General features: G+C 39.3%; 1 protein-coding gene across 1 annotated transcript in view; it reads right to left on the bottom strand.

Moving 5' to 3' along the window:
- Positions 1 to 1,039: 1,039 nt before the first annotated feature.
- SRGAP3 (SLIT-ROBO Rho GTPase activating protein 3) overlaps positions 1,040 to 22,106 on the bottom strand; it is a 215,084-nt gene continuing 194,017 nt past the window's right edge. The window contains exons 19-22 of the mRNA XM_032211842.1: positions 20,289 to 20,469; positions 16,293 to 16,442; positions 13,031 to 13,358; positions 1,040 to 5,112 (exon numbers count right to left, since the gene is read on the bottom strand). Coding sequence (XP_032067733.1) covers positions 4,696 to 5,112; positions 13,031 to 13,358; positions 16,293 to 16,442; positions 20,289 to 20,469 — 1,076 coding nt within the window. The 3' untranslated portion in view covers positions 1,040 to 4,695. The remainder of the gene's footprint in view (positions 5,113 to 13,030; positions 13,359 to 16,292; positions 16,443 to 20,288; positions 20,470 to 22,106) is intronic.

Below are 22,106 nucleotides of genomic sequence, written 5' to 3'. Positions count from 1 at the left end.
AGTTATTAAAAGTGTACATTCTTGGGTGTTCACAAAGTTGGATGTCAATTTTATTCACTTTATCTGCTTTACATCCACCCAAGTATTTGCATTTTTATAAATAAATACATGTGGTACAGAACACTATTGACTATTAAATCATGACCGGAATAATATTTTGAGAAAAGGTAAACTGTTTATTCAACAGGATGAGTCTGTACCCAACCAGTGGTTTGATCTACATGGCATTATAGCATACATAACATAGGATCCAATCAGATACTCTAACTGAATGGACTTTTTTTTAAAATCATACATTACAGAGACAATATTCATAAGAGGGACAACAATCATTATATAGGGCAGCCAACCAGCAGTTTCCTAGAGTTTTCTGGCAACAACAAGAAGCAGCCACTCAGAAGCAAACTGGATTCAGGAGGCCTATCGCCATACTATGAAAAATGCAGCACTGATAATATAGTCCAAAATATCAGATTTTCCAAAAAAAAATAATTATGGGGAATTGTTTAGTTTAAAAAAAAGAAAAGTGCACAGTCCTTATATTATTAAAGAATCTTTAACATTTACATAGTTTGCTTAGGATAGTTTCTGTACATCAATAATATAAGGGCAGGTGGAATTGCTTCTAAGTCAGCACCATAACATATTTCACTTGGCTGAACAAAAAGAGTGCCTTCACAAGTTATAAGATAAGAGAACAGGCTAGGAGAAGAAATAAGTCATTTCCCTTGTAAGCTAAAGTAACTCCAACTAGGCATGACATACATTTATGGGAAAAGTCAGTTACTTTGCCTTGGTGGACAGCATCGAGTCCATCACACCTAGTTCTTACGTAGAAATGTGTGGTCCTGCATTTTCTTCATACAATTTCTATAAATTATACAAATCCCATCCTCTCTTCCTCAGAATGGGACAACTCGCCACAGCCAACTCACCATGGCCAACTTGCTGTGGGACAATTTAACAATTCAATTATTTAAAATAATTTTAAAAATGTTTTAACCTTTTTAAAATTAACATTTTATTCTGTCCCTCCTTTTGCACCCTTTCTTTAATTATTCTATTCCACCATTTCTTTGATATTAGTGTAACTCTTGTCCCACAGTGAGTTGTCTCTGGGAAGTTGGCCATGGAAAGTTGGCTGTGGCAAGTTGGCCATGGTGAGTTGGTTGAGATGAATTGTCATAGACCCTCTTTTCCTAGCTTCCTATATAATGTCTGGGTTTGGTTCAATGTCAGCCAACAGGAATATTCTCATTATTTATCATTAAGGGCAGAGATAGTGTCATTATTTAGCTACATGGGTATTCTCAACAGAAATGGTGTCTTTATTTAGCATTCTCATCAAATAGCATGGGGGGGGGGAACTAAAGAATTAGTCAGTAAAAGAAACTTTTTCCCCTTTAAAAGTGAGTTAATATGTGTTTCCCACTCCTCTTTCTCTTACACACATACACACCAACACATTTTCTTCCCATTTGTACTTGTATGCATTTTACATTCTCCCTTGAAATCTTTGCTGGGTTGGGTCAAGCCATGCCCAAATGTGTCTGAAAACATAGAGATGAATCTATCAAGAATTTCCCTTGTGCGTGACAATCAGAAAACGGCACTTCTGCAGAACAAAATATGTTTAAAAGAGAAATTGCTGCCATCTGAAGCCTATGCAACAGGGACACAAGAATTTCCTATCAGGAAGTGTGGTCACTTCATCAGCTTCATTCCAAGTCTTGTTATTTAAAACTATGAAGAGATAGACAAAGGACTCTTTTGCAATTCCTATTAGTCAACACCAATTTGACAAGACAGAATAGGTTTTTTTTTCTTAAAAAATTAAAGACAATCCTTGTTCTTATAAGAAAACGGAAGAAACTGTACAAGAGATATTTTGATATGTCCATCTCTCCCAAGCACATTTAATCCAAAGATTTGTTCCGGTGCTCAAAAGGCACTTAAAGAGGTTTTTTTTTTAAAAAAACAATCACTAACAACCAATATAAAATAGAAACAAAAATAATTTAACAAAAGGTATAATGTAGCCTATCTTTAAGGAGAAAAGTAAACCTTCAGATAATTCTTCGGCTCTCATCATTTTCAAAAATATGTGTCACACGCATAAATGTAATCAAAGCATCTCTTCTCCATAAAGCAAAGTACGAAAAAATATTACTGGCAATGAAAATAGAAGAGTTTGCCAAATGGCTCTCCCTTCCCCACCTGTCCAACTTTGCAATATCCAACCTATGCAAAAACTACATTTGTTGGTTCATTGCTACCACAAATGGAATATTCCATTTGTGGTCATAATGAATTAGGGCAGCCCCCCCCCCCAATCTTTGGGGCACCAGGGACCGGTTCCGTGGAGAGAGCTTTTTCTGTGGACTGCAGGAGGCGTGGTTTCATGTGCTGCCTGTATTCTGCAGGTAGGGATTTGTTCATTTGCATGGCCCGTTTTCTGGCATGTCACGGACCAGTGCCGATCCACGGACCTGGGTTGGGAACCCCTGAACGAGGGACTGTTCCTATGCTAAGGAAGGCTCAGGGACATGTAGGTAACTTGGGAGGGGGATTAAAAGAATTTCATAAATGAAAAACTAGCACGGTTAACTAATCATGGCATTAAAAATGCCTACTACATTAGCAGACATATAGATAAACACCATTTATCATTATATTATTATATTGAGGAACAATATTAGAATAACTACATACATTCCTTTCACGCTATATATGAGAAGGTCAAAATTCCTTCAGGATTGGAGGTTGTTCTCATTTTTACTGATGCATTTCTAATATACTGAATTATCTATTAAGTGCAAGGATCTGGAGTCACAGGGCCGCAATTAAAATTTAGCATGAAGAAGAAACATCACAGTTCAGCAGATATTTTTCATACTGGAAGCAAGTACAGCAATATATAAACAGGCTCAAACAGGCAAGGGGCAGATTCATGAAATGAAGCGTTCACAGATGGGATACAGAAAATGAGATTCACACAATGTCATGGATGTTCACGTCCTAGATGAAAAGGCTACTTCATAGAATATGTTCCTCTTCTATGCAATTTCTGAAAATAGATGGTATTAGGAATCAGAGGATAAATATGCATAAATTTTCCTCCTTTGGCAACATGGACTGCAATGCTTACAAATTAAAATTTGGCTGAAAGCATACTATGAGTTAAACATACAGCAAGACAAATTCAAGGTCACTAATTACCCAGAAGTTACTAAAATTGATCTCTAATGAGAAATGGAAAAACGTTTACTTTTGTTTCAAGAGCTGGCCATTGCAAAATAAATTAAGAGATACCAAGCAGTGGAAGATGCAGATTGATCCGAGTGTTTTGATTGATTGATTGATTTATCCATGTTAGAAAATAGAAGTGCACTGATTGAAAGGAAACAAAGCTATCCTAGTTGAAGGGCTGGTATTAAAGACATCTGATCATAAATGCTGATTTTAAAAAAGCAGCAAGTAGAGCCTTGAGTTCAGTGAAAAGGAAAGGAAAAAGGCAAGCATGCAAATTGCTAGAATTCTTGGTTGTTGTTTTTTGTTTTGCTTTCTTTTTTTGCCTATATTAAAAGTATAGAAACCAATTTTATTTCTGTAAGCCCCAAATCACTGTATATTGTTACAGTAGAGAAAGTGCAAATTGTCATCCTATCAGTTCAGATATATGCTCAGCTCAATCAAGTATGGATCACACTGCTCATGCAAGGGGATATGGCCCAGAAAACCCCTTATATACTGCTAAGGAACTTTAAAGAAATATAATTTTATTAAAATCCTCCTTGCCTGTTTTAATCCAGATTAAAACAGATTTTTTCCCCCAGAGGAATCATTAGCAAAAGGGAGATGAGAGAATAAAATATTTCAACCACTATATAAGGTAGCCTATTTATTTATTGTTATCAACCAAAGGTTAAAGTCCTCTTCTGTTTTGAAAACAGTGGGAGTTGAATTTCTTTTGTACACATGTAATACTGTGCTACAACATGAAGTACATACAAAACATCCTAGATTTCCCTTTTATATAAGGGGAAATTGTACCACTTTTTACTGTTTGCATCCACATCTGGCATACTTCTTCAACCAGAAAATGACAAGTTTCCATATTCCAATGAAGCAGTCCTTAAGAGATGAATTTGAAGACAGAAATCCACCCATCTATGAGAACCGAATTGACCATCATCATCACCACCAAACAAACTCAGTATTTCCAGTACAACTAGCGTTTCTTTTCATTTGCAACTCTAAAGCCAAACCGCACTGATACGAAAATTCAGTTCACAAACTGATCAATAGTCTATTGCTTGATGTATAGTTGCTGTGTAATTCACACACACAGGCAAAAACACACTCTAGCAGATACCTAAGGGTGAGGTAAGTCTATTAAATTGTTACTGGGCTACATAAAGGTTCATATATATTTCTAGACAGGCTTGAATATTCCAGTGGTAATTACGTAAGATGACAATGGGTAGTACCAAATATTTTCAGCAATGTTGTTATATATGTAAATCCTTAAACCACTTCTACAATCCCAAATCTCGTCTTTTTTTTACAAAAGTCACGTTTTCCCTGTCTTTTCTTCTAAGGATATCATTTGTACAATCATACTGCTTCCTTCTCAAAAGAAATGAAGATCAGAATGATCCATCATTTTCCCAAAGAATTCTCCTTTTGCGAGAGCTACATTGTGCCAGATTTATCTGAAGAACTGTTAGGAAAGAGCTTCTCTGTGGGTGTCACCGCAGGACTCCCCATTCCTGAGCTGCTACTGCTACTTGATCGATGCTGGACAACAGGCCTGATGGGACGCATGGGCGGGGGCCTCAGCTGCGCTCCTGCAAGCCGAGCCGAGAGAGCAGGTTTAAATGTCGTCATCATTTCAGTGGTTGAGCTGCTGCTCCGCCTCATAGCGGCATCAGGGTCTCTGATCATGATGGTATGAAGGGGACTGGCGGGTTCAGAATTAACCGAACCAATTTGCGGGTTCTTCATTGGTTCAAGAGTGTCCAGGACAACATCGGGGGCTTGTTTCACAGTATTTTGCCTTTCGAGCTCACGCAGCTCATTCAGGGCTGTGCTCATGGTTTTTTCAATGTCCTGTAAAGACAGAAATACAAACAGAATGTAACCATTCCTTGAATTAGATGATGATCTAGCTTCTTTTCTTATTTACTTGAGGCAGAAGGTTTGATACAGATAACCTTGAGTAGAACAACCGCTCATGAAATAATTTTCATGGGACTGATGACAGTAACCAAGTCTCTGCTTGCCCGTAAAACTACAACATATACATTTCATACTCATACAACGGTCTAGGAATTCAACCCTCTTCCAGGCTGGTTCTCCAGCTACGAATTGTAAGAGCTGAGACCTGAAGTGCAAAGGCTGGAAAGAGTTCACCACACTGAGACACACTGAGAATGTGAAAAGTTATTTTTGAATCCCATTTTGTAGGTAACTCTCAAAATTTCTAAATAAAAATATGACATTTTAGAAACAATCCAATTAAGGACACAGTAGAATTGATAAACAAGTAGATGCAATATCAAGGGAACATGGCTAGTGTACCTGGAGGCTGCATTTCTCATTTCAAATGGATGTGAGCTCTTTCAACTATATCTTAATTTCCACAATGCAATTCCTCTTCTTTTAGTTTTGGTACGGCAGAATATCAGGTCAGCCGTTCTGTTTAAAACTGAGATGGTAGCACCACCTATCTTATCAAATTAATATTTTTTTGTCTCCTGAAGTATCTTCTCGGATAGAAGGTGTTAAGCTTGCTGTGTATTTGCATCTTACACGAAGCTATCTCTTCTATGTATTTATTATTTTATCAAATTTATACAGCAACTTATGTCACACAAGGAGACTCTCTGGGTGGCATACAATAAAATCAACAATACAGTTAAGTTTTGATTATTAGGGGGGAAATGTTATGATACAGGATATAGTCAAATAAAGGAGGGATAATGATGACAACCTATATATATGTATGAGTATAATATAAGGAAACTAGATGAAAATTGCCAACAGTGATTTGGAAAGGAGGATTAGAAAAATTTATTATTAAATATTATGGATGTTTAGCTAGAATAGGACATAAGGATTCAGTGTTATTGGAGGATTTTAGAAATACTAAATGAAATGCCAGTATGTGGTTATGTATTAAAACATGGTATATTTTATGATGAAGGACGTTTAAATAATTATAGTCAAATAAAAATGAAGGTATAAGGGTAACATGTATAAATTTTTGAGTTAAAATACTTGAGTTAATATGAATTATGCTTGATGACTGTGGAAGAGATGCACGAAAACCTTTTGTAACCAACTGATACACTTTCTACAGTATGTAAAGAAGGAAGATTTTATGTGTTGTGTTTGTTTTGAAAATAAAAATAAATTCTATTTTTTTTTAAATAAAACCAACAATTAAAGCAGAATATAGAAATGAATCAGGTTGTGAGAGAGTTAATAAGATGCCATACAGCATTTGGGTGGGTCCATCTACCACCAGGGATGTTCCAGAAGGCAGAAAAGACTTCTTCTCCTGGATCCTGTCAGATGGAACTTCTTAGCAGACAAGGCAGGGGTGGGTTTCAACCGGTTCGCGGCGGTCCCTGCGAACCGGTTGGTCGGTGAACCCGGAAGTAAGTAACTTCCGGGAACGGCGAAGGGCCCACCCGCGTGCCCGCGCTCCTTACCCGGTTTTGATGAGTTCTGCGCTTCCACGCATGCGCAGGATGCATACAGCGCCTGCGTGATCCTCCAGGAGCAGCTGGAGCATCGCACAGACGCTAGTACGCATGCGTGCGCTGCGCACATGCAAGCGTGCGCCGCACGCGTGCACGAGGATGCCACCGGCCCCGTTCCAACCGAACCGGTTGGAATGGGGCGAGAAACCCACCCCTGAGACAAGGCCTGCAACATGCCTCGCCCAGTAGAAGTAGTAGAAGTAATTGGGGAGAAATGTTCCCTGCCATTAGAGTCTAATAACTGCCACTAAGAGGGGAAGAGGACAAGGGAGTGAAACACTGACAAAAGAAATGAGAGTGAAGAAGACATAAATAAATGAACAAAAACATGATAAATCTTTGTTCAGGGTACCAGCTACAGTCCCTTTCTGAAGCATATGGATATGGCTACAGCCATCTACGCATTAATCAGGTCCCATTTCAATGACTAGAAAGCACGGTAATTGGTTGCTGCCCTTGAAGAATAATAGGGGCTGCCCTTGTAGAATGTCCAAAAACCACAGCTGGTACAAATTATTGGGAGCCAGATTGGCTTTCTTGGGTACATTTTATGAGCCATAGTATACCAATTTTAAATCAACTGCCCTGGCTTCTAATTAGTTTCATTTATGAATGATTCCCCCCCCTCCTGATTCCTGCTGTGCTGCTTCATCATGGGAGGGAGCAGCTGTTCCTGGGAGGGATGAGTGAAGAATTCAGAGAGTGAATGCCAAGAGTGCATATTCCCAGCAGGATTGCCCATGGCATGAAGGTCATCCCAGGTGCCCAGCAAGCAGGAACCTCTATTGGGCAGCTGCAATATAGAAAGATGTCAGAGGCAGATGATCACTTCAGTGACAATGGCAAAGGCATCAATTCCCACTGCACAGGAGAAGATAATGGGAAACCACTCTTGTAGTTTTACCAAGAAAACCACATGGATAGAAAATATAAAATTACTCACAATATACTGCCAGATGATGCAACTGAGGAAAAAGATCTTTCAGAGTACTATAAAGGGGTTTAGGACATGGCAATGGCAAATCGTTCTAAAAAATCTTGGGAAGAAAACTGCAGGAATTTCTGTCCAGGTAGTCCCCAGGAGTCAAAACTGATTTGAAGGCACAACAACAACAAATATTAATCTAGAAATAAGGATGAATAGAATAGCATGGTCTATGTTCCCAATAGGGTGATTTGTCAGACCACAAAAGGAACACTACAACCTACATCCTTCTCTAGAAATAAATGAAATGCTCTTGAATGCACATTCCAAAGAATACACGAATTTCATGCAAATGAATCAATGGATGTTTTGCTGGCAACTAGAAAAAATATTACTTTGTCATGCCTGTAATATCCTTAGCACTCAGCTAGAACACAACTTCTGCACCATTTTGTAGACCAAAAATTGAATAATGGATGGACGGACGGACAGACAGACAATATATATTTATATTTAAAGAAAGATTGTGTGTGTGTTCCAAGCTTTTGGAAAACAATATATTTAACAATATACAGTATATACTATATATCTTGCTAAAAAGAGAGGCTTAGCTTTGACAGATCAACTTTGACAGCAACTAATGGATAATGGATTGCATCACATTCAGCGGATGAAACACACTTATAGCGCCTCTTAAAAGAAGTAAGACTTGAATTGTGAATACTAAGAAGATTTAGATTTATTTTATTTGTATGCCGCCCTTTTCCGGGAGGGACTCAGGGCGGCGAACAACTCAAAGGGGGAAAGGGAACATAGAACACAATACATGTGATTAAAATAACCAAGAATCATACAGCCACAGAGGTCGAGAGGGGAGGGGAACTCATCAACCCCAGGCCTGCCGGCACAGCCAGGTTTTGACGGCTTTCCGGAAGGCCTAGAGAGAGGTGAGGGTCTGAATCTCCGCGGGGAGTTTGTTCCAAAGGGCCGGAGCTGCCACAGAGAAGGCCCTCCCCCGGGTGGTAGCCAGATGGCATTGGCTGGTGGACGGAACCCAGAGGAGGCTGACCCTGTGTGATCTAACGGGTCTTTGGGAGGTAATTGGCAGCAGGCGGTCTCTCAAGTACCCAGGTCAAACTCCACTGTACATAGATATATTGATGGCAATAGCTTTTTGTTATATGATTCTTTTGTCTGTCCTCATTCTTGTCATATATCGTTTCAGTGCATGATCCCTAAATTCTAACATTGTGGATTTCTCCCACAACATATTTGATTTTGTGCAGTCTCATTCCTCTTATCTATCTTTAATTTATTCTAAAGAGACCCAAACATTTTACTTTTGCTTGTAAGAGACTTTTCTTTAACCCTACTAATTGTTTTGGCTAGACTTTATAATTAAACTACTGAAGTGATAGATTGCTTCTACTTTTTACGATCAATAATAAAGGAACAAGTAGTCAAGAAATATGGCTTAGACTAGCACTCGGTAGAACAACAATGAAGAGCTTGGAAAAGACATTAAGATGCCATGATGGATTTATACCTATGACATCTGGGGTAGTACAAGCCATTGTATTCCCTGTAACACTTTAGGGCCATGATGGCAAACCTATGGCACACCTGCCACAGAGAGCATGCAGAGCGCTCCCTGTGGGCATGCAAGCCATCGCCACAGCTCATGTCCACCGTGCATGCACATGTGTCTTCTGCCAACCAGCTAATTTTTGGATCTCTGCCACAAATGTGCAGGACTGTGTGATATGTGGGTGTGTGTGCATGCATGCGTGGGGAGGTGGGGGGGTTGCACGCACATGCACGGGGGGTAGGGGAGTTCAGGGGTGTAGCGTCCCCCACAGCCCATTTTTGGTCCCAGAAGGCTGCAGAAAGGCCTACTAGGCCCAAAACGGTGCATAGGGAGGTTGCATGTGCCTGTGTGGGGGGAGGGTAAGGGGAACACAGGGGGTCATGTGTGCATGAACACAGGGGAGTGTCATGTTCACATTACATTATGGGTGTGGCATGCGTGCTTTTGGCACACAACGACAAAAAGGTTAGCCATCACTGCTCTAGGGAAATGAGAAGTGGACTTTGAAGAAGCAGGATAAGGAGAATATTGATGCTTTTGAACCTCAGTGTTCAAAAAGACTCCTAAGGATATTATGGACAGCCAAGGACAAACAAATGGATTGAACAATTCCTCTTGAGGCAAACATGGCCAGGATCAAATTACCATACTTTGGACACATTACGCAAAGACCCACGTAGCTCTCTGAAGGTGGTGGAAGGAAAGAGAAACAGACAATGACAAGCAGCAAGATAGAGAGATGCCGTTATAGCAAAAAAGAACGCACTGTTGGATCAAGTTAGGAGCAGGTAGTCATGGTTGTTCTTTCTATAGTTCACCTCTTGAAGCCAAAATGGAGCTCCAAATGCAAGTACCATACATTTCTACAATGACATCACAGATTGGCAGTTTTATTTTTAATCCCTTTCTGAACTGTTCCTGCCATGGAACTGGTATTTTTGCCCTGTGCTTTTTTCGTTTAACAGCAGTTGCACACTAGGCTGACATTTATACCTATCTCAAATATCCCTTTCCTGAATAAACTTTACTAAATCAGAACCCGCAAATACATGTGATATTTAACTTTGTGTATGTCACCATGAATCACTATTCTTACTTCTGTAATATTCATCAGAACAAAATACTCAGATATATTTTATGTAATTTTGGGAAAGGTCATTGATAGACTGACATTTTAGAACAGTTTTATGACTCTATCTCTATGCATGCTTGCGGAGAATGAAATGCTATCAACCTTAGCAGAATTTGTTTTCAAGACTATGCCTGATTCTGCACTCAGGCATAGTCTTGAGTAGTTGAATTCAGTGAAATACTATATGAGATTTAGAATACCAGGTTGCACTCCAACATTAAACATCATTGAGAAATGGTTAAATTTAACCAGGATAGTCTAATTCCAATCTTCCTTAGCCTTTTGGCCTCCAAAGAATTGTGAATCAAAAGATACCAGGTTGGGGATCATTAGGACGATCTGAAATTTGACTGCCTTGCAGGAATTGTTATGCATTTATATAGAAATGTATACGAAAATTCTTTTTTCATATTTCTTTTCAATTATATTTTTGCTTGCTTTTCTCTATTGTTCACAATTCTTTACTAACCTTTTGTTACTCTACTCCTTTTCTTTAACATTATACTGCTTTTCTTCTCCAATGTATATTTTTGGTACTCCCCCCCCCCCGCTAATTAATAAGAGGCTCTTTATGTCACATTTTATGACAAAGATAAAGAAGTTGGAAGAATCATCCCTTTCTTTGGAGTTCTCCTTACCTGTTACAGAATTTTGAAATGCTTGATTTGTAATTGCTTCTCAGCTTGCTTCCCTGCCAATTTTAGAAGAAGCAGCCTACACAAACAATTACCAATTTTTGTTTAAATGATTTTTAGAGCTTTGGACAGAGTCCTAGTCGTAGGCATAAAATGCTTACCGCTGTGTAAATTAAATGGGGGAGAGGGAAGCTCTCTTTCCCCTATAAAAAGAAAATGGCAATACTAAAACTAAATCCAGTGATCTACAAATCACCAGTGGCTTTATTTAAAAATGGAACACTGCTATCCATTAGGTTTTCTGTAATGGAAAGTGTCATAGTATTAAGCAAAAAAGCTATGAAGTGACAGCATAATCACTCAATCAACAACCCACACAGAAAAAGTCGAAAGATGTCAGCCTGAAAATCAACAGGTCCGCTAACCTTTGAGCAACCCATGCAGCTAAAAGAAAAGAGACGCTCAGCTGAACCTGCACATATATGGCCATTTATTTTATGTTCAGCCCATAAATTCTACCTACTAAAAAGGCTTATTTGCCATTTCAGATTTTTAAAAACCCTCAGCAAAGAATTATTTCTCTCTGCCATTTTTTTCTCCTTGATATAAATCAGCAATCTTCTGATATACTGTACAAGGAAAAATATTTGAGCTGGAAAACTTTTGACCTCGATAGATCTGCACAGCCTGTTGCTTGAGACTTTTTCATGTAATAAATAGAGAGAATCTCCTTTGTGTTAAGCTCAGCTCCAGGTGGCTTCATGGAGATATTGTACTTTCTTCAGAGAGGTTTTTCTAACCTATTTTTTCTTAGTCTAACCTATAGAACTCACATTTTCTGATCCAAATCAGGAATCAAATCAGTCCATCCTAATATTAACCAAGTCCAATCCTGCTTGATCAACCAAGCTTCAGCTGGATGTGATGTGGCCCACCAGCAGAGCTGGCAGTAAATTCGGACAGTGAGGGCGTTGGGGAGGAACATGGGCCAGTTCTGGTGTCTGAGGAAGGCTCTGTTGAGGGCTCTGCGTTGGAAGCAGAGATGGAGCCAGAGCCTTATGCCAGTTATCAGCTGTCTTCAGGGTCAGACATCAGTGAGGCAGATGAACAGCTGGAGCCTGTTCCCAGTATGTGCATGTGCACAGTTGCCAGTTGAAGGGAACAGCTATAGAACAGGGGTTAACTTGGAAGTAAGGCCACAGATGAATGATGAATGTCCCTCCCAGAGGAAATAAAAGAGGAGCGAAAGGTGAGTGGAGTTTGCAGGAGACAATTAGTTCGCTTAATTGGTTTGTGACTCTCGGAGACTCCTTGCCAAGCTTTACAGCTCTCCAAGCCAGATAAGGTATGTGACTGTAAATCCTCCCTTGAAAGACTTTGCTGGATGTGAATGAGCAGAATTCACAGTAAATTAATAAAAGGTTTTTTTGTTGGAACAAGGAGTTTGGTTCATGCTCTTGGGAAGTTTCGGTCAGAACAGGATGCTATGACATAATCTTCACACACATACATACATACACATGCACTAACCCAAGGGCTCACAGTTGTACAACAAAACTGCTTTTCATCAGGACTACAAAAACAAAGTTGAGTTATTTAAACTCTCCCTATCCCTCAAAAGAAACCCTGTTGATTAGCAGTGTTCTGGGGATGCAGAAGAACAGTGAGAGCATGTATCAGAGAGGCTACTCTTAACCAGGAGTATATTCTTAACTTCCTCTGAAGGCAGCAATTTCACTAGGCATATGAAAATAGTATTTTTTTTAAAGAAAAAATACTTCTATTGTGAAAGATAGGAATGTACCATAAGTAATAAACCATTTGATGTTGGGGAATTCTTGATGCACATTATTTGGGTTCAGAAACCAATAACCCTTAAACCAAGCCGTTATAGATTTAATTTTTTAAAAATACATTGCTAAATATCTAATGTATCTAAAATTTCTATAATATGCAGTTTCTACATAGCTTTTCTCTTACCTCTGCCAGTGCTTCAGCTTCTAGTGATTTCTGATCGCCAAGACTACTATGCCGAGTTGAGCTACAAGTAGACCTCAGTTGATGGCCATCGCTCAATGTCTTTCTGTCTGGATAATTGATACTGCCAGCACTTCCAAACGTTGCCATTCTACGTTTCTCTGGGCTTTCGATCCTACCTCTGTTCAATGGCAGCATGTGAGGACTGCTAGGACAAGCTGCTGCACGAGGAGGAGTATCTATTCCTGGACCAAAACCTCTTGTGGGACTGTGTGTATCACCACCACTTCGACGGCGAGGGATTGCTGCTCCATCAGATCTTAACCTCACCCTAGAAAATAAGACCAACACGCTTGTGAAATCATTGCTCCATGTTCAGCTGGTCTGATAAGTAAATGTTCATAGAGCTGTTTTAAAGAGGGGAATGTAGTGACTGCCTTGAAATGTCAAGTTGAAGAATCAAATCTCTTAACCTTTCCTATGTGGGCTAATACAGGGCTCTCCCTTATGTTGTTTAAAATCTGGATATTTGAAACTGCTGAGCTATCTTCTATTAGTTTAAGGTAATGGATCATCAATAAATAAGTAATGCATATTTTTATCCTGACCTGTGATGGTTTTTTTTTTACTCACTATCTAGGCTGTTAGGGAATGGATGGGATGAAAGAAGCTTAGACTGGTTTCCATGAAAACAAGACTGTTTGATCAGAAACCATCTGGCTCATTATCAACTGCAGGTTAGTTCCAGAGGTGTTAGAATATTCATGACTGGGAGAGACATGGTAACAATATCAGCCAATGAATAGACATAGTAACTAAGTCAGCCAATGGGAGCTTAAACAGATGTTTGAATGTTTAATGTTTAATAAATTTATAGGCTGCCCAATCCCGGATGACTCTGGGCGGCTTACAACAATACAATATCTGAGATCTGAGTCTGTGCTGAGAATCGAAACTGAAACTACTCTGTCTGCTCTAAACTCTGAAATGAAACTAACTGTTCTCTCCTGCTTGTGTTCTGCTTGTAACGTCTACCACATTGAAAGAATCTACCATTGGTATTGTACATTTATTCATCTGCTATTATGTATATAAAGAAGTTAATGAATCCAGCTAAATCAGTTATCTGTGTGTACTTTCTGTATTTAATTTTTCTGCAATAAAGTCACACATCTTCTGAAGGAACAGATCTGTGATCTGGGAATTCTGTCTTCATGGCTTCTGCTTGTTTAACAGATAACGTCCATGATCAGAGATGCCTTCACCCCACTCTGTCTGGAGGGGCATTACTACTATTTTTTGGAACAGAGATCCCTGGTCACCTAAGTCTTGCTCTTGTTACTTCGAGGCTGGATGCCTGCAGTAAGCGCTAAGGATGGTTCCTCTGAAGATAACTCGAAATTTCAGCTAGTATAAAATAGGATAGCTAATGACTGCAAGAGGTAGGAGCTATTTTAACAGACATTGACATTGAGTCTTAATTGATTATCCCTTGGGCCATATCAAAGTGCAAAGTTCCAGAAACAAATTATTACCAAAATTTGATAAAAGCAATATTAAGTGGAATTTGATAAAATACAGTCTAAAATGAAATTGGAATAGAATACAATGATATAAGATATAAATAAAATATGATAAAATATTTTGGCATCATCCCTGCAATCTATGCAAATCAGACCCACATATGCAGATCTCAACCGAACCATTTTGTTTAAGTACCGTGCTGTGTTCAATGTTATTTTCCGGATCTGGCCACACATAAAGTAAGTTGTTTTGATATGGGGATCCTAATGGGTCATTTGTTTGATATATAGACCAAGGTACCTCTCTCTTACCCCCTTATAAAAGTAACAATAAAATAGGATGTGAGCCAAATCTTCTACCTCTGCCGCTCCACAAATGCAGAGGTGCTCCTTGTAAGGTATAGAATGGAATCTCCCATATCTGACCATTGTGTCAAGTGGTTCGAATCTCGCTCTCTTAAATATCACCCTAAGATATGTTGACAGTTGTAACTTCAAGTAGCTGTCTACTTGAAAAGTATGCTTGTATTTACTCGGCCATTTCAAGTTACCCACCTTACTATGTATAGCTATGTCATTTTGTGCTTCTATATCTTTAATTCTTTGGGCAGCTCTTTTTTTTTGACTTTATCTCCTGTTACGCAAGTGACATGAAGGCCACAACTTCTTATAAAATTTAATCCAGGAGATTTGTGATTGTAATTTTATTTGCTCTAGTAGACATAACTTGGGGATATTTTAACAGAATTACACCAGTATTGTGGGCACTGCATTGGTAGCCTATTTTTTTCCAGGTTTATTTCAAAGCAAATTCCTGCAAGGGACTGGTACAAATAACTTTTGGGACAGACAGTCTGTTCTGAGAAGAATCCATGCTTTTATGACCCTCTATGATCAAATCAAGATGACATGACTCACATTTCTGTCCCTGAAGAAGTTACAATTATGAGAGTGAAGAAGAAGCAAGTCTTTTCAATGGCTGCTATAGTGTTATACAATGGCTTGAACCAGTGGTGGGATTCAGCCAGTTCACACCTAGTCAGAAGAACCGGTTGTTAACTTTCTAAGCAGTTCAGAGAACTGGTTGTTGGAAGAAATCTCATTTTGTTTTTTTCCCACTTTACAGGGCTAATCCTGTAAGGAAGGAAGGAAATATTCTGGTGTTTCTAGCCTAATCTTTATTACCCTGCTTACAGAAACTGCCTCTCTGGTTAACCCTTATTACATTGTAACAGCTAAGCGAAGTGCCCATCGATGTGAGTGATGCTGAGTTGGCCACGTCCACCCAATCACATGACCACCGAGCCATGCCTACCCAGCTGGTCATTAGGGCAGAGAACCGGTTGTTAAATTATTTGAATCCCACCACTGGCTTGAACCCTGTGGCTCACTTCTAACCTTTACAAAACAATGGATACTATCATTCTTCACTATATCTTCCGAGTTTAATGTTTTTGCAGGTGCTAATAATTTCAATAATTTCACGTTATCGTAATTTTTAAAATTATTTTTGTTGCTTACACTATAATAAGCAACCTAAAGTCTACTGGCTTATAGTAGACACAGTGAAACAAATCAATATCCCTACTTCTTCCACTTTTAAACGTGACGTTAATTGTGCAAGTCAGCTCAGAACTTTTCTACAATCTACGTATTCAAATTGTCTTGCCTGTAGCCAGAAAAGAATGGGGAAGAGAGATAATTGCATCCAAATGAGAATAAAATATTGGGGGTTTTTTTACCGTCCCATTACTCCTCCAAATCCATAGTCTGGAAGATGATCTGTTGGTGACTGTATGTCATTCTTAGATGAGGCTTTGTCATCCAGCAGAGGTCCACTGCTTGCTTCACTGTCTGCCTTCTGGCTAAGGCTGTCGGAAAAGGCATCATCCCTGTGAATAACAAAAACCTCTGTTAGGCTGAGTTTAATGCTTCATACTTAGGAAGGAAAAACTTGTTCATTAATTTGAGCCAGCAGGTGGGTAAAACAGCAATGGATTTGCTGTGGTTAACCTGTACAATAAACAGTTAAAGGAACTAGGCATGTCTAGCCTAACAAAGAGAAGGAGTAGGGGTGACATGATAGCTGTCATCCAATATTTGAAGGGCTGTCACGGAGAAGAAGGGATCAACTTGTTCTCCAAAGCCCCGGAAAACAGGACAAAAAGGAATGGCTGGAACTCATTAAAATCCAACCTGGAACGAAGAAGAAATTTCCTGACAGGGAAAACAATTAATCAATGGACAGCTTGCCTCCCAGAGTTGTGAATGCTCCATCACTGGAGGTTTTAAAGAAGATATTGTAGAGCCATTGTACAGGATGTTATAAGGCCGTGATTGCAAACCTAAGGCACGCATGCCAGAGATTGCCCGCAGACTCCTTTCTGTGGGCATGTGCGCCATCGCCAGCTACTCTTTTGGTTTCCGGTTTGTGCATGCGTGCCGGGCAGCTGATCTTTGTGCGTGCCGTAGCCCCAGAAACCCAAACACCACCTGCCCAGTGCACATGCATGTGCCAAAAATCAGAAGATGCATGCGCATGTGCACCAGCCAGCTGGTCTTCAAGTTTCTGGGGCTCTTGCGCACATGTGCACACACATACACGTTCCAGTTTGGGCACTCGGTGCCGAAAAAGGTTCGCCATCACTGGTATAAGGTCTCCTGCCTTGGGTATGGGGTTGGACTAGAAGATTCCTTCCAGTCTTATGATTCCATTTGATTATTTAGTGGTATTGTATATCAGGGATATCAGAAAAGCTTGTGTTTCTACCCTGTTAGCCGCTCATCTTTGAAAACTTTACATAAATCCCCTGTCTAAACATACTTTCTACTGCTATTTTTTTTCCTCACTGGATAACAATCAATATTTAGCACACGTCCCTAACTTATTTCATTTTCATTCATTTCATTTATTATATTTATATGCTGCCCTTTTCCCCTGAAGGGGACTCAGGGTGGCTAACAAATCAAATCAGGGAAGGGGGGGGTACAGACAAAAAAAATAAAAAATAAACGATACATAACAATACATAATTTAAAAAGACACAACAGTCATACCATTCCAGACGGGGGCAACAGCTCTTTAGCCCCAGGCCTGTGGGAACAGCCAGCTTTTAACGGCTTTGCGGAAGGCCTGGAGGGTGGTGAGGGTTCGAATCTCCACGGGGAGTTCGTTCCAAAGGGTCGGAGCAGCCACAGAGAAGGCTCTCCTCCGGGTAGTCGCCAGTCAACACTGGCCGGCGGATGGAATTCGGAGGAGGCCTAATCTGTGGGATCTAATCGGTCTAGCGGAGGTGATTGGCAGCAGGCGGTCTCTCAAGTACCCAGGTCCAATACCATGAAGGGCTTTATAAGTGACGACTAGCGCCTTGAAGCGTATCCGGAGACCAATAGGCAGCCAGTGCAGCTCGCGGAGGATAGGTGTTACGTGGGTGAACCGAGGTGCACCCACGATTGCTCGCGTGGCTACATTCTGGACAAGCTGAAGTCTCCGAATGCTCTTCAAGGGCTGCCCCATGTAGAGCATTGAGAAGAATATGTCAAAAAGATAGATAAACAGTAGCAGCCACTTCTAGAATCTAGTGAATCGGATTTAGAAAAAGAAAAGCCTTGGTCAGCCTGCATTTTTAAGGAAAAATCTTCCTTAGCTCTTTCAATTAAAAGGTTTCCACAGCTGTCATCGCACATATATTTTTCATGTTTCAGTGAATGTTTCTTTTTTTTAAAAAAGGACTCAATTGGCTACATCACAGTGATAACACCGTTTCAAACGTCAACATGGTTAGCTGTCAACAATGGAATTAGTTGCCAACAATGTGTCCACAGAGATCATCTATATCACAACTATTTGGTGGGGGGGTGTCTAATGGGGAGCAAGAGATTAAATGGATGACGAAATGATGTTGCAATGACGCATGTAGGAAATGCTGGGGGTTGTGTTCTGACATCCTAAGACACCATTTGTCATTTCTCATCTTCACAGTTAGTAGTAGATGCCTAGGATCTGTACTTAAATAGGGAGGGGGAAAATAACACAGAACCTTCAAGCTTCATTGAATTTCAACTCTCCAGTTGAAATTTTGCCCCAGAGCCCAGGTCAACCTCGCTTCCAAAACGGAAGATTTGTTTTAGAACTTCTTGTTACATAATTAAAATTATTGCCTGTAAAATTAGAAGAAATTCTGAGGAGCAAAGATTATATTTTGACCTGAAGACATGTTATACTTTTATGGATAGAACAGAAATATCTACTCCTAACCTCATTTCATTACCACTTAAGTATGTGGTCCTCTCTGGTTACTTTAGGTATCAAATTATATCAGATTATTACTGGATCACAGTAATAATCTAGAAAATCTAGAAAAGACTTGGGCTTTACATTAAGTTCTAATTTTGTTACTTGGGCAAAACAATTTCCATGAAGCTTTTGGAAACTAAAACTACCCATTGTGATGCAAATAAAAAACGTAAAAAGGTGGTCTAGAACTCTTTTCAATTTTATTTTTGACTAAAACAATTTAACTCTGAGGTTGGTTGTAATTTTGAGGATCCCTTCCACATTTATTACATTACATTTACATTATAAATCACTGTGTATTGCAGATATCTGTGTTCTTGATTATTCTCCTAGAGCTTAATTCCATCAAGAATTGTGGGCTTCTTTTGCATATGGATGATCACATAATGTATTATCATATAAAACTGGAACACAATGTAGTGTATATCTTCATTGCTTCTGCTGCTAGTCCTGATCTTTTATATTTGCATATCTATATACTACTAAAATTCTCATGTCTGTTTGATCAATTGGAAAGTACAGGGCAATAACTCAATGGGCTAATTGATAGACTCCTATCGGAATGAAATTTGGGGAAGTTGTGGCCACTTCAGCATACCATGTCTTTTGACTACACTTCCCAGAACCCTGGAGGTTGTATGGTGTAAGGGAAGATGGGACAGCCAAATCCCCACTCTCTTTGCCATCTCCATCTGCACTCAGTTGAGTGGCGATTGGCTGCTTTAGAACTGAAGCCAAAATTTGAAATCCCTTAAAAGTGGTGGGTGGGTTACGGAATGACAAAGGAGCAACTCAAATATCTGATGGCAAGATAGGGCTAGCTGAGTGCACTGATGGTCAACAAACAAGCCCTTTTCCTCCTGGGAGGGAAGGAGTCCTTGGGATACATGGGATGAGGAGGGGGGAAATTTTCCTTGTGGTCTATAGCTCTCTTTGTCCCCCCCCCCCAGGAAACTGACAGGCAGTTCTGCAGGTGAACGAAGGAGGAGAAAGAGTGATTTATGAGCTCTCTGCCAGCTTCCCACAAGCCATGTCAATGGGGAAATCACTCCTATTCCCACTTCTCTTTTGTTCACCCATAGTCACTCTGCTTCTCTGTTTAGGTAAGGAAATTTTCTGAAAGGATTACCCCATGGGTCACACTAATAGTTCGAGAAGTGAGTTAGCTCTTTGCCTGAAATGCAGCTTATAGCAAACAAACATGTACTGTATATGTTGAAAGATAAGGAAAGAAGAAAATCAATATATAAAATAACAGCAATACCCCAACTCAGGCAAAAGCCATAAACGATATACCAATTTCCCATTTTCCTTAGAAGAGCAAAAATTGTACTTCGTATACCTAAGTGTCTATTTAGCCTCTTGAAAAGATCACCGTATAGTTTTATCTTTTTTACAGAATACAAATACAAACTGCTGTATGATAAAAAAATTTACTTACATGTCTTGTACCACAATATATTGATGTGGTATGAGGCCATCTATTCCATTATGGCGACCTTCCCACCAGTCTTCAGACGCCCGATGGTACAAGAGAAGGGAAGCTCCTTTTTTGAAGGATAACTCACGTGGGGATCGTCCAGTATAGTCAAACTTGGCAATAGCTTCAATCTGTTCCACTTCTACAAAGTTGGGTGAACAACAGTAGAAGAAAGATCAAATTACAAAGAGTTGATTAAAATTCACTATAGTTTGTTTAATGCAGTAACGTTTTCCTGTTACACGGCGTGAATGTTTCTTCTCTAAAGGTATTTCTGTGAAGGATATTTTTGCTAGTTTCCCTAGGAAAGAGAATATTGTCACCTTAATGTTAAGGTACTACACTGTAATTTAAGTTCAAGTGGGAAAGAAGGGAGGGGTAGTAGCTGACAGCTGGGATAAGATTCCCTACATTTTGAGAAATTGAGGGGGGGATCTTAGAGTCCCAAGAAATATGAAGTTAGCTTAAATCCCTCAGGAGACAAAGTGGTTAACTTGGTGGCACACAATCAAATCAATCATCACTTCTGATAAAATTCTAATAAAACCTGTTTATCAGAGGCAAAAATGGGAGAAGCATACAGATCCTGAGTAAGAATTGTCTTTCAAATTATCTCTTTTTAAAAGGTATAATCTATCTCCAACCAAAAGCAGCAAAAAATAATAATACCCAAGTTTATTGATGCCATTAGGCTTAGCCTCCAAAATACATCTCTATAGTCTGAATAAATTTATACAGGACTATCTAATGCAGAAATAAACAGTTCTGCATACTATGAAGCATCATCTTTTTAATAAACTCCTGGCTGCCTGCCTTTCAAACCAGAATGTTGAATAACATGAACCTTAATCAGATCCAGCAGAACAATTTTAATGTTATTGTCTGTTTAAAGGCAGAAAGTAACAGACTTCTTATGAAACAGATTTCATATGTTATCATCTTGGTACAGTAATACTGAGAAACAGCCCTCAGTCTAAATTAGCTGGGCCTCTATATTTTCTGCTAACATGCTCTTTAACATCAGCTGGACATTATATGGGAATTGTGGCCCTGAATGTCTGAAGAGAAGCATTTGGGAACGGTTACCTTACAAAATCTGCCTTTGTGTGGTTCAAATGAAGCAACTTTTAGTAGTAATATATAGTGTCAAGATGACTTCCAAAAATAGCCACACAATCTCGATAAAATATCTAATTCCCATCAGTACGCTGGACCAGATATGTGGAATTAGACTCAGAGATGTTATATAAATTCTTAAAATAAAACAGCTCTTCCTCTCCATGCTTGTGTTATGGTTAATCACCCAGAAACTCCAATCAAAACTATTAACATAACCATTCAGGCATAAAATTGCCTAAATGGAAGCTTGCTTGCTTCAACTTTTTCAGTCAAGAAAGGCTGTTTGTCAACTACACTGAAAAATGAAGGTTGACATCACCCTGCTCCTTTCAAACATTCATCTTCAATTAGCTGACTTATCCTTTTCTCCTCTTATGCCCTTAGTTCTAATAAACAATTATGTCAATTTTCCCATAACTTGCACTGGTAAGGTACGGGATTTGGATATTTGCATCACTAAAGAGAAAGAATTAATGGAACTAAAAGCCATAAAAATAAATGAAACAGAGGCATGCTAAGTTCAGGTAAAACACAGGGTTCTATCACAAGGTTTCCTAAATGGTAAAATAAGCCAACATTTATTTCTAGGCATATTACTTTATACTGATGCCTAAATCAATTTGGGTGTGTGTGTGCGTAATCAAATAGCTATATTATGTG

This window comes from Thamnophis elegans, chromosome 2, assembly GCF_009769535.1.
Source record: "Thamnophis elegans isolate rThaEle1 chromosome 2, rThaEle1.pri, whole genome shotgun sequence".
NCBI classification, from domain to species: Eukaryota; Metazoa; Chordata; class Lepidosauria; order Squamata; family Colubridae; genus Thamnophis; species Thamnophis elegans.
This window is presented reverse-complemented; position numbering and strand designations above follow the sequence as displayed.